The 13220-nt window shown below is 38.0% G+C and overlaps 1 protein-coding gene across 1 annotated transcript in view; it reads left to right on the plus strand.

The window, feature by feature from the left end:
• The window catches only part of ALKBH8 (alkB homolog 8, tRNA methyltransferase), a 40984-nt gene continuing 27764 nt past the window's right edge, over window positions 1–13220 (plus strand). The window contains exons 1-7 of the mRNA XM_064718231.1: window positions 1–139; window positions 994–1134; window positions 2997–3237; window positions 4187–4318; window positions 5183–5278; window positions 6672–6776; window positions 9786–9856. Of these exons, the coding sequence (XP_064574301.1) occupies window positions 1003–1134; window positions 2997–3237; window positions 4187–4318; window positions 5183–5278; window positions 6672–6776; window positions 9786–9856 (777 nt within the window). The 5' untranslated portion in view covers window positions 1–139; window positions 994–1002. The remainder of the gene's footprint in view (window positions 140–993; window positions 1135–2996; window positions 3238–4186; window positions 4319–5182; window positions 5279–6671; window positions 6777–9785; window positions 9857–13220) is intronic.

Consider the following 13220-nt stretch of genomic DNA (forward strand, 5'->3'; position numbering starts at 1 on the left):
CAGAAAGAGAAGATGGAAGGATTGTTGCTAGGTCATGATGATAAAAGAATGGAATAGGACAGACAGCTGCAGTTGGATTGTCCAGCTATACTGTTAGGAGGATTTTTGGCAAAGAAGAGAAGATACCTCTAAAATACAGGTAAGGACTTGTGTTATAGGGACAGATAAAGTCAAATCCAAACTGCATCAATGTCTGGGAGCTTTGTCATAATTTTACATGAGATCCAGACTCCTCCCTTGGATTTGAAGGGAGTAGAAAAAAGAAAGGAAAAGAATGTAGGCTCAAAGAAATGTGGGAAGGTACTGTATGATCTCAATGTAATGTTAGACCAAAAGTGGCAAAAGATGCAGCAAAACCTGGAGAATGCCATTGACCTTTAAGTACTCACTGATTGGTAAATTCTGTGTTGCTATGAAATTCAGTGGCTAATAAATATATATTTGTATATATGTACTCAGTTTTCTGTTCCTTCACACAACAGGAATGTGATTTTCATTAAGTTTGGGAGATATGGTAAATGATGTGTGGAGCATCCTAGTTGCTTGCTCTAGGACATGTAAGTCTACTCTCTTTTTTCTGCTCTCAAGAAAGGCAAGTTTGGCCAAATGTCACACTTGGTTGCAATTAGGTAAAAGGAGCCAAACATTTCATCTCCAACTGAAGCATTTGGTGAGACATGAGAATAACTGAGAAGCTGAGACAATATGAATCTCATGGCAGTTCCACATGTTATTTTTTTCTCATGTTCTATTCTGGAGAGACTGCAGAGAGAAGGAAATTAGCTGAAATTGCTGTATGAAAACAGGAGGGGTAGACAGGTTAAAACCCACAAATGGATCTAGTGATACTGTGAGTGTGAATAAAGGAGTGAAGAGGAAGAGAAAAATGGGAAAATGAAATCAAGCATCATAGCAATCTTTTAAAGCTTTATTTTTGGGAGAGATCCTTTTCAAGCAGGACACTTACTATGTGTTGTTATTTCTGCTTTCCAGAACACCAGTATGGAAGCTAAAACCAGTGAAGATTATTTGAAAGTCCAGAAAATGAAGAAGAAAGTATTGAGGAAGCAAGTCAGAGCTCAGCATACGTTGATGAGACACGAGGGCATAAAGTGTGTCTCCCATGCGACACAGGTAGTTGTGATTTTGGTGGTAGTGTTAAAATGCTGCTTATCTGTGTTCTCTTCTCACATGTGTCTTGTCTAGAATGCAGTTTTTTAAAAATAGACTTCCTGAGATTGAGGGTTTTCTGTGCTTTGATTTCAAAGCAGAACTGTACTTCAGCAGTTCAGGGTCTATGGAGAGACTTTGGCCTTTGGATAAGGTTTTTTTTTTTTAACCTGAAACAGTAGTTACTTGGGTTGAGGAGGAAGGAGGAAGCATTGGAAATGCTATTGAAGTAGATAAACTTTTATTCTGTTTCTCTGTGGTTTCTTTTTTTTTTTCCCCTCAGGCTTTTAACTTTTGTACCTTTATATCTTCCATAGTTCTCTGTCAAGTGTAATTTGTCTCATCTGAGCTCACCATTAAAAACACTTCTATCTTGGAAATCTTTCCCATCTTGTTTTTATTAAGGCTATGGTTCTGTGGGAATTGAGCTGGTTGGCTGACTTGCAGCTGTTTAAATGGGGACAGCTTTCTCTTTCCTTGCAGAAAAGAGACCTAACAGAAAGCTGCTTGGATTTTTGATCTGTAGTGTTCTGCCAGAGTAGAGTTGCAGTGGATCAGAGAATGACCTCACAGATACTGATGTAGCAAAAAGTGACAGGAACTTGCAGACAGATAGGGAAGTCAGAGTTTCTAATTTCACTCTCTAATTTATGAGGAAATACAAATGGCTTGAAACACTGTAGAGCAGTATCATTTAGCCTACCCTTGTTCATCCTGATCCTGAAAATTCTTCCCATTCAAATATGGAAACATCAGTTAGATCTTTATATGTTTTTGTAATAGAATTTGGTTTAATTTTTGCTCAAATTTCAAACCACATGGACAGATGTTAATGACTCAGCAAACTTGCTTGTACTGTAAACTATTTAGTACAAAGACTGTGTCTTTCTAGTGTTGCATGGAAATGGGTCTGTAATTTGGGACTTGTTCCTCTTGAAACTGGCACAGGTACCAAATTATCAATCTGATCTATCCAAAGAATAATTTTGGGGTCCAGCAAGGTCCTTTTTGGTGACAGAACATTTGAATAAATGATATGTGAAACAAAATCATAGTGCTAGTGGAAAATTTGTGTCTGGAATATAGAAAATACTTCCAGGCTTTGTGCAAGAGTCTGACTATCTCTGAATTAACATCATCAGTTGCTGCATGTGCTGCAGCAGTTGTTTAGTGGGGGTCTTTGTAGATTAGGTGAAAGGAGTGGTTTGAACCTCTGCATGTCCTTCATACACGAGTCCCTCCATCAATAACATTCCAGACAATAGCAGTAATTAATAATGAGGTAAATCTTGAAAAATATGATCTTTGGCAGACAGCCTGGTGCAGAGCTTAGAGCAGATGTTAACAGAGCCTTCACAATAGGCATAATCACAGCAGTGCTCAGTTTTTTAATGACCCTCCTCTTTGGTTCTAAACCTCATTTTCTGTTTTTTTAGAGAAGTGAAATGCTGTTGTTTGAATTAATTGAACACTTTTCCCAGCTGTTCCAGAAACCACCAAAATTATGTGTGCCAGTGCCACTGTTTGCTTGCAGTACACTTGTCACACACATGCCACTTCAAAGTGTGCATTAACTGAGGAGGTGTTTCTGAGAGAGATTGCAAGGCTTTCAACCACACTGTGTGCTGGGCAAGCAAAGGTTGCATTAGCCTTGTGTAACAAGCTCATGGAAATGTAACTATCTTGTGCAGAATACATAAAAGAGTGCTCATGGGTTTAATTTTTTTATAGGGCTGTTCTCTTGGTAAAATGTTAGTTTTAAATGAACCAACAATAATTACTAATTTATTTTGTTTTGTTTTGTTTTTTAATTATTTTTCAATTAGAGCCTGGTTGTTGCCAATGCTGGTCTTGGAAATGGGATGAGTAGACAGCAATTGCTCAGAATACTAGAAGAATATGGAGCAATGGAAACACTCTTAATGCCACCAAATAAACCATACTCATTTGTGAAATACAGAACAACAGAAGAAGCCAAGAAAGCCTTTAATGCCCTTAATGGAAAGGAAGTAACATTGGAAGACTGTGACCAAAACATTGTTCTATATATTAATTTTGTGGAAAAAGGTACAGTTGTTCTGCTCTCCTATATATCCAGCTTCCTGCATACTGCTTCCCTTTGCTTTTACTTCCTGGATTGTAAATGTAGGTAAAAGCACACTAGTTTTGGTAAGTAGACACAGAAAATGAAAGCTAGAATCTGAGATTCGGGACATAAAATAATCTTTGCTCTTTGTATTCCAGGTTAGGATACTCTAATTTCAACTATATTACTCGTAAGCAAAAGGAAAAAAGATTTGAGTAATTTCCTGACCATTCAGTCCTGTGCATGAAGGTTTTGGGATTAAGGAGCCTGCAGAATCCTTTTTTTCCTCCTTCCCCCTAATTTTTTTTTGGCTGATTATAAGCTATAAAGAACTGTTGCTCTTTCTGTGAGCTTTCATAGTGTCTAGCAAAAAGGGTTCCTAGTGTTGGTCTGTACATTCTGCTAGCAAATAGCTTTTTTTGATCTCTTAGGAAAACAAACTGAATGTCCCAACATCAGTGGTGTTTTGCTTTCACCTAGCTATTGTTCTGTACTCCATATTTGTACACATTTGATTACAGACTATTCTGTCTGTGGAAGCTGCTGATATGGTAAATCACTAAAATTCTACAAAATTAAAATGAAATTCAGGTAGAACCTGAAGTGATTGGGAAATCCTGTTTACCATTATTTATACAGGAAAGCCACAAGCAGTTTTATGTTTTAATAGTGTAGTCTTGTTCGTCTTATGCAGTAAAATTTTTAGAAAGTGCTGGAATGATGCAGAACTCAGGCCTTACCCTGTTTTGTCATGACAAAAAGGGATCATTGTTTCTCCAAATAAGACCACAATGAGGGCTCCATTGTATCACTAAACATTTTTACAGCTGTGCTATATTATCATAAAAATAATTATATTTCCATAGGGAACATATGCTTTTATTTTCTCTAAAGAGTGAGAAAATCCCCTTTTTTTTTCCTATACCTCAGTTTCCTTGCAAAATGCTGTTCCTACAAGCTTGCCTCCAGGCTTAATGGTAATTGAAAAGATTATTTCTCCAGAGGAAGAAAGGAGGATGTTGGAAAGTATTGACTGGAAAGCAGATGAAGATACTCAGAATGGTGGGTACAACTGTAGGAATCCAGACATTCTATACTTTTATGTTGTTTTTTTTCCTGCAGTTTCAGGTTACAGGAAGTCTAGATCTTGGGAAATGTATTGTCAGAAATTATTCTCTTGTTGCTCTTAGCGTTTTAGAAGTTAGGTCTTATACTGCAAGTGATCAGTTCCTTGGGACAAGAGATCTGAATTGATATGCCAGAATGGATTTACTTGAATAACAAACCTGCATCCAGAAACAATTAAAGTCTTTTCTATGTGTCTTGTGCCACACACAAGACTGTTTGTAATTTGATGTCCAACTGAAGAGCTGTGTCTTCTTTTATGTAAAACAAATAACTTAGTGAGGCATACATTCTGGATGCTTTCACCTGAGCTTTTGGAGTTGAATCCTTGATTAAATGAATTCTTGGAAATTACTTCAGAGTTCCTGTGTAAATTTGTTCCATGGAGCAATGCAAAAGGTTATTCTGACCTTAGCTAATGTGTAACTTGGTGATTAATGAGAATGATGGATGTTGATGTACCTGTAGGGTATTCATCAGGTGTAAATTCAGAGATCAGGGCAAGAAAAAGATGCATTAAGCATGGCTCAAAAAAATTGGTACTCCCTGTTTCTTGCATATACGAAAACACCATCCCTTTGACTCACAACAGCAGTGAATGTGATGTTTGATGAATTAGAAAAGAAAATAAGCAGAAGTGTGTGCGTGAAGAACAAGGGTCACATACACTATTTTAACTGCTAATTAAAGAATGTTTAGGCTTAACAGGTAGAATGGAATAGGGAAACATGGTAAAATGCCTGCAATGTTTCATATAGTCTTTATGTAGTCTAATCTTATTTTAAACTTGTGTTTTTACAGCCCAGAAGACTTTAAAGCATAGAAGAGTAAAGCATTTTGGATATGAGTTTCGCTATGATAATAATAATGTTGATAAAGACAAACCATTACCTGGAGGTGAGAACTTCCCTATTAAACTGTGCTTATTTTGCACTGATATTTGAACCATTATATAAAGCCTGATGTTTGAACCATTATATAAAGTTTATATATCAGTTTGCACTGATGTTTGAACCATTATATAAAGCCTTGCTGCATTATGGCTGTGAGAGTCTGGTTAAAGGAGAGCCTTTGCTGTATCTTAAGCACCCACACAAAAGTGCTTCTTAATTTTGAGACTCATTCCAAATTATTGTTAGTGCTTTAAGCTTGTTGTCCAGTCACTTGGAGCAAGAGGTTGCTGCCCTTTGTTGAGCTCTGGTCAAATAAGGCTTTTGGGATTGTAATTGTCATTCCTTTTTAGCTTTTTGTTCCATAAAACAATTATGTGTTACAAATTGCATATTAATTTATTTGGGGGATATGACGTATGTTGCTGTATATATTTATCTCAACCAGCTTGAAACTTGCTGGATGCATGCACACTGAAATAAAATTTCCTTTGCTCTGAAAGCAATTTTGTAAAGGTTTCAATAACTCATATTGGGAGTTGAAAGCTGTGAGTCAGAGCAAAGCAAGTGAGTCATCTTATAGACTTAGATTTAAAAATAGCAAAATAGGAGAGTTAAATTCCTGTAAAACTTGAAGGTGTTTAAGGTGGTGCATGTGTACTGGGGTCCATGTAGCATGCAACAGAAGGATTATCATTATCTTAAGATTTTAACTGTGCAGCTGTATCATTGTAGGAGGATTGATATGTGAATTGTTTTCTAGTCTCACAGACTATCTTGTGTATCAGAAAAGCATAAATACTTGTTGGGAGAAAACAAGAATAAAAATCAGTAGATTCATGGAAGGGATAGTAGTAACGTGTTTGTTGGTGTTACCTGCAGCAGAGTTTTTCAATCAAGTCCTCAGGTAAAAGAGCAAACTAAAGATTCAGTGGAGGACTATGCCTTCCAGTCCTGTTTCAGCAGATTTTTTGGTGATATTTAATCTAATTCAGTAACAGATTTCCAGGGACTAAATTTTTTAGAGATCTCTTTGCACAACTGACTCTCTGAATAATAGTTTTGCTCCTTGACTGCAACTTTTTTATTGTAATTGGTAAAAACCTTTCCTCTGATTTGATGTGGTTTTATTTATGTGTAGAGATACTACAGTTTTTGTAAGGACTACTCTGTTTCTGAATGCAGAGGGCTTGGAAGAGTGGCCCTTGTAATTTTGAGACCTTCAAGAATATCGGACTTGAAGATTAGGCCTCCGGTTCTGATGTGTATGTTAGCAGAAGATGCAGAGTAATCATCATTAACGATGGACTTGCATGTATATGAATCTGCTTCTATGTGTTTTCCTAGTTATATTGTAAAAAGCTGTCCTGTCTTGTTTACAGTTCTCTTTCTGTAACTAGGTCTTCCTGAAATTTGCAACCCATTCTTGGAGAAGTGCTTAAAGCAGGGATATATCAAACATAAACCTGATCAACTGACTGTAAATCAGTATGAACCTGGACAAGGTAAGTTCATTTGTCCCTCAAAAATTTGGAGCTCTTTATTTTTTATAGGGATTTAACCCTGGTAGGGAACTAGGCACCATGCAGCTGCTTGCTCACTCCCCTCACTGAGGTAGGGAAGAGAATTGGAAGATATAAGTGAGGAATACTCATGGCTTGAGATCAGGACAGTTTAGTAAGTTAAAAAAAAAGGCAAACAAAACAAAGGAAGACAAGTGATGCAAAAAAAATCCTCAGCTGCTGGCCCATCAGTGCTCAGTCCCTGAGTAATGACATCCCTGGTAAACTTCACCAGGGATGAAGTAACTTCAGTGTTACTGATCACGATGTCATATGATCATATGGAATATTCTCTTGGTCACATGGGGTCAGTTGTCCTAGCTGTGTGCTCTCCTAGCTGTGTGCTCTGCTAACTCCTTGTGCACCTCCAGCTGACTTGCTGGTAGAGGAACATGAGAACCATAAAAGACCTTGATGCTGTGTAAGGACTGCTTAGAAAGAGGTAAAACATCCATGTATTACCTACACTGTTTTCATGACAAATCCAAAGCACAGCACCGTATGGGCACCTGGGGAGCAAATGAACTACAGCCAAACCAGTACAACTTCACTAAAAAGCAGGAGAGTGTAGCATCTAACTGTGAAATGGAGTAGGAACAGGATTTAAGCAGGAACCTGCTTAGTGTATTTCCTCTGTGACCAGAGATGCTTTGAAACAAAACTAAAGTTTTAGTACTGGTTTCTCTACATGGGAACTTAGGTTTAGAAGTGCAGTTTTTGATACCACGGTTATGGAAAATTATGGTGTTTGAGTCCAAGGTCATGATTTGAAAACAAACTATAAAAAGATACAGGAATAAATAGTCATATTTGGTCTTCTAGTTCAGTGGATTTTTTTACTCCAAACTTGTATTGCTTCTTGTAATGTGCATACAGTGTCCAAAAAATGGAGACTCTCCTGCTGTTAGTACACATGATATAATGATAGTGCATGTGATATATGGAGTGTTAAGTATGATGCAAGCAGTGTTCCCTTATCCTAGCAATAAGGAATTATTGTATTTTTGTATTTTTTTCCAAACTGGAGGCTTCTGAAGAAAAACAAGCTTCTAATCACACTTCTAGGGAACAAATCACGTGCTGTACTTTTTGCTAAGCTTAGTCATCAAGGTTAAGTATCTGGCTTGCTTTCCAGGGTGAGTATCTCATTTGTCCTTAGGAAGAAAGAAGAATGGCTTTACTCTCAGAATTAATGTCTGGCAGCTATTAGAGTGTCTGCTGAACAAGGGTCTGATCCTATTTGTTTGTGTATCTGACAATCTGTTAAGTTGATACATTTTGTACTTCTGGCTGGGACATCTGAGGAAATTAGTTAGAATTGTAGATTTCTATCAAGAATGGAAGCAGTGTTTTTTGAAAAATCAAACAAAAACCCAATCCCAAGGCAAAATACCCTTTCTTAAGTGCAAATCATTAGGATATGAATGAGCACAGAGCGCAGTCAGATTGATACTGCCTGCATCTTGGTTCTGAGCTGTTTTTTCCCTGGAAATTATACTTGAAATTTTGGAAAGTGAGTTATGGCTATGAGTATCTAAACTGTAGGAATCACACATAAGATAAATTAAATGAGATGTGTGGGTCAGTGTGGTCTTGGTTGAATTACTGGTGACAATGTGGAGAGCTGTCAGTGTTCTCCTGCTGCACAGTGAATTGCACAGTCTTCAGTGTGCAAGTTTGAGCCTCTTGAGGCAGAGCCTCAGTGCTTTGTACCGAGGCAAAGTTGTGAGCTGTAACAAACAAGTATCTATCTGTCCTTGGTTTTCAAGTCTCACTGATTTTCTGTCAGATTAAATGGTTGGTGTCATAAAACACTTGTATTGTTTTCCCTGAAACTAATGCAATTCAGAATATTTACATCTGGATATAAAATCTGCTGTATAATAAGGGTGCTTTATAGAGCTGACTGACACTTCAAAATTGTCTTCAACTCAGGAATTCTCTACAGAGCCCAAAGTGAACTTGGGTAGAATTTTTGATAATCAAATAAAACTTTCAGTTTGGATGGTATAGGAATGACTCTGTCTGCCTTGGCCTGCAGTGGATCAGAGGAAGGTGCAGTTGCAGTTCTCCCAAGCTGTCTGCTGTTCTCCCTTGCTCACTGCTGACTGCTGTTCCCCACCATGTGGTGAGATCTTGCTGTGGCATGCACACTGCTGTTCTAGCATTTGGCATTAAAATGTGTGACACAAGCTGCAGGGATTGGCAGTTTCTTTCCAATTAGCAGATATGAAAGAAAAATCTAAACAGACCCCTAAAAATGACTGTCCTTTTGGCAATTCTCAGTTGTGTGTGTGTACTCATACCCACACTAACAGATGTATTACCCAGGGGTTAGCCTAGCAGGGATGTTGCTTTGCCTAGGAAGTGCAAAGCACAGGCAGACTTGATCTTAACAGTGCCTGCCTCTGAGGTAGCAGGTCCTAATGTTGAAGCTGAAATTCTTAATGCAGTCATTTGCTTAGGAAACAGAGGGATTTGAAATTACTCCTCTCTGAAGGGAGTGAGGAAGAAATATATTATTGTGGATGAACTAAAGCCCAAAATCGCCGTAGGTACCATAATTGTTGCTTCTAAGGGCTAAACTGCCTGCAAGGAGAGCAAAGTGCTTGAGCTTCTCTCTGCAGCAGGGAGTCCATCCAGGAATGAGCAAGGCCTTGGAGTAAACTGAACGATCTTCTTAGGTATTTCTACTGATTATACAAGACACTTAGGTTAATTGTGTCCATCTAATCTGGGCGTGAGACAATTACCCTAAATTCTTATGGAAGACAATTCCTTTGTTTATGGTAAGTTTTGTTTGTTCAACCATACATCCCAGTTTTCCATAGGGACATCCATAGAAATAGAGCTTGCCAATGGAGATAGCACTCTATTATTGTTGTTGTTATTATTATTATCATTATTGTAGTCACTTTTTTGTTGTTTGTTTTTGTTTTTTTTTTTAAACAGGAATTCCTCCTCATACTGATACACATTCTGCTTTTGAAGATGAAATAATCTCTCTCAGTTTGGGAGCTGAGGTAAACTTAATGTTTGCATGTGGTCTGATGCTTTACTGAGAAGTTCCATTTTTACATTGTTAATTTGATTTTCCATGGTGTCTGTTCACATTCATCTCAAGTTAATATCAAGTATGAAAGGTGGTATGACATGCTAAGTAAATAAGTAACTGCAATATGATGGTGTCGCTAGAAGATTAATTGATATAATGATTGAAAGATCATTGATACAATGATTTTTAAATCTTGGCATTCAGGTCTCCATTGACCTTCCTTCATCTTTATTTCATGCTTTAATTTCACATATTCTGCCTTAGTACTGCAGCCCTGGACTTTCTTATCCTTTCCATTCCAATGAAAAGGCTGACTCTGGCACAAATGCTCTCTTATTTTATTGATGCAACACCATAAGCAGTGCATTTCTAGGTTATTGTATTGCAGCATACCTCAGCATACATGAGACCTTGATGGTGTCAGAGATGGCCAAAAGCACAGTGATTTTAATCACATGAAAAATACAAGTCTTTCTGGGAAGTGGTCTGCATGGAGCATTTTGAAGCTGTAAAAGGCTGGAATGTGTACATTTCAGCCAGGGACACAGCCAGACTTGGACCATTTCTAGATATTTCAGGCATAGGCATTGGACTACAGCCTGTTAGGTTTCTCACAAATTTCAGTGCCTTTTCCTAATGGGCCATAAATGCACTTTTCAGGTGCAGGCAGTCAAAACACAGATATATTTAAACAAGCCAGTGGCCCATGAAATGCTCTGTTGTTTATAGTTTTTCTTTCTAGTACTTGTACAATTTTTTATGATTTCTTTGTGGTTTTGTGCATTTAGCTCTTCATCTGATATTAAAATGAAAATATCAGTTGCAGTAATAGGTGGTTTACCTATTTTAGGAGCAAAGCCCCCTTCTCTATTCCCATTAAATCTTACCACAGGCAAAATTTACACACTCTATTAATAAATAATTGGTCTTACACATACAGCATCAACATTTGGTGTCTTTCTCTTCTTCTCTGTATTTTTCTCTCTGTAGGGTGTTTTTTCCTACTTGAATACATCAGGCTGCAATGTGGTGGAAAACATGCACAAAGCCATATGTCTTGTCCTTTCTTTGTTCTCTTCAACAGTAAATGCACACATTTAAATAAAAAGTGTCATAAAGAATTAACCTTGCAACCCGGCTGGTTCTGTATTCTATTTTGGAAATTGGCAGACACTTCAGAGGAAAAAAAAGAAGAAGAATGCCTCATTATACTGAGTAATGGAAAGAGCATTTCTTTCAATTGCTTATATGCTTGTCCCTCCAGGATCTGAGTTAGGCAGATTGTGATAATTAATAACTACAATAAATGCTGTGGCTTATAAAAAAGAAGTCTGGCAGAACAGAGGACTAAACACAAAGACCCTCCTAGCCTGGTGACTTAGTTATCACCACTCAAACTTTTTGTATCATCTTCACAGGTCCACAGAACTGGTGAGATTGGATGGAATCTCTTAAAGTCATGTAGCCCAAGCTCTTGCTTAAGTAGGGTCAGGTTGTTCAAGACTATGTCTGGTTGTGTTTTGAATATTTATGCAGATAGAGACTCAGCACCTCTGTAGGCAAAATTTTGTAGTATTTGACCTCTGTCACAGTAAAAATCCAAACTGTTTCTTCATGTTCTGATGGAATGGCATGGGATTTAAATTGTGTCCATTGTTTCTTGTCCTGTTGATGTACATTGTTAGGAAGAATTGGGCTCCTTCTTCATTCCTTCCTGTCATTTATTCACACACATGAATAAGAGCCATCTTCCCTGACCCTTAGCCATCCCTTGTCCAGGCTGCTCAGTCTCAACTCTCTCAGCATCCCCTTATATAAAGATACTCCTTAATAATATTTATTATTAAGTCCCTGTCCTGGACTTGCTCCAATAAGTCCATGGTGTTCTTGTAGTGGGAAGCCCAGTCAGTTCCAGCACTGGACAGAGTACAAGAGATAGCCCTCACCAGGGCTGATAAGTGAGGAAGGATCACCTCCCTTTACCAGCTGAGTGCTCTTCCTAATGTAACCCAGGATGCTGTTGGCCTTTTTTTCTCCAAAAGTACATTGGTGGCTCATGTTCAGCTTCTTGTCACCAGGACCTCAAGGTCATTTTTAGCAAAGCTGCTTTCTAGCTCATCAGCTGCCAGTGTGTAAAGATACATGGAATAATTCCTGACCAGGTGCAGGACTTGGCACTTCTGTTTGTAGAACTTCATGAGGTTCCTGTTGACAGCAGTTGTCCAGCCTGTCCAGATCCTTCTGAATGGTGGCACAACCATCTGATATCAGCCACTTCTAGTTTTATTTTATCTGTAAATGTGCTGAACGTGTGCTCTGACCCATCATCCAGGTCACTAGCCCTGGTGTCACTCCCAAGGGCAGCCCACTAGTGATGTTTAATTTGTTTCTGCACACCTGATTTATGTTGAAAAAGGAATAGTTACTGGCATATATGTTCATTTTAAATATAAACAATCTTGCAAAATAAAGACGTGATTCTTCACAACACTGCGTTTGTCTTGCATCAGATAATCTACAGCAATCCAAGTTCTTACACCTGCATGAAATGAGGTGAAAATGTAGGTGTGAGATCCTCTTTCCTATCTCAGTCTCATGAAACAGTTTTATGAAGAGGCGCAGAGGGGCAAGTGGTGGCCCTGGTTGGTGCAATCCATCATGTTTTGAGGAGTTTACAAGATGGATTAAACTTGTTTTGAAGGAGGAAATTTCCATTATTGCTTGGCACTCCTGCCTAGCTTATAAAAACTTCTCAATAGTTGGAGGGCAAAGCAGTGCAAGATGATTTGTCTTGTCCTATAATACTTCAGGAAAAGTAGGGGTCTCAGGCTAATCTTTCCTGTATGTGACCCATTTCTTTACTATCTCATGGGAAACTGCAGAATAAAATGAGACTTTTAGAATGTCCTGTGGACTCGTAGTTGCATTTTATAAATCACCACATTCACCCTGTCTTTATAGGAGTTGATAAACTGAAATTATTAATGAATATCAGTTTCAACGCTCTGTTATTGAATGCAACTTTCTTTTATTCAGAAATTGTCATACTAGGAAAGACAAGGCCATGTGGTAAATTTAGATGAACAGTCTTTTATTAAACTTAATGGCAAATCATATTCTGTATCCATAAATTTTAACAAAGTACTGCAAAACAGGGACCAGTCCTTTCTGTTGAGAATTTTGGTTTTATTTCAGTTAGGTGTTATTTTCAGTGCCTCCATTTGGTGTCTCTAAAGATATGCAGTTTTACAGTATTTGATCAGAAGCCTGGCCAAGTTTGCAGCTCTCTCAAAAGAAGTGTTGAATTTTTCTTCGCAGGTTTGCTGCAGGAG

This window comes from Zonotrichia leucophrys, chromosome 1 (assembly GCF_028769735.1).
Source record: "Zonotrichia leucophrys gambelii isolate GWCS_2022_RI chromosome 1, RI_Zleu_2.0, whole genome shotgun sequence".
Classification (NCBI taxonomy): Eukaryota; Metazoa; Chordata; class Aves; order Passeriformes; family Passerellidae; genus Zonotrichia; species Zonotrichia leucophrys.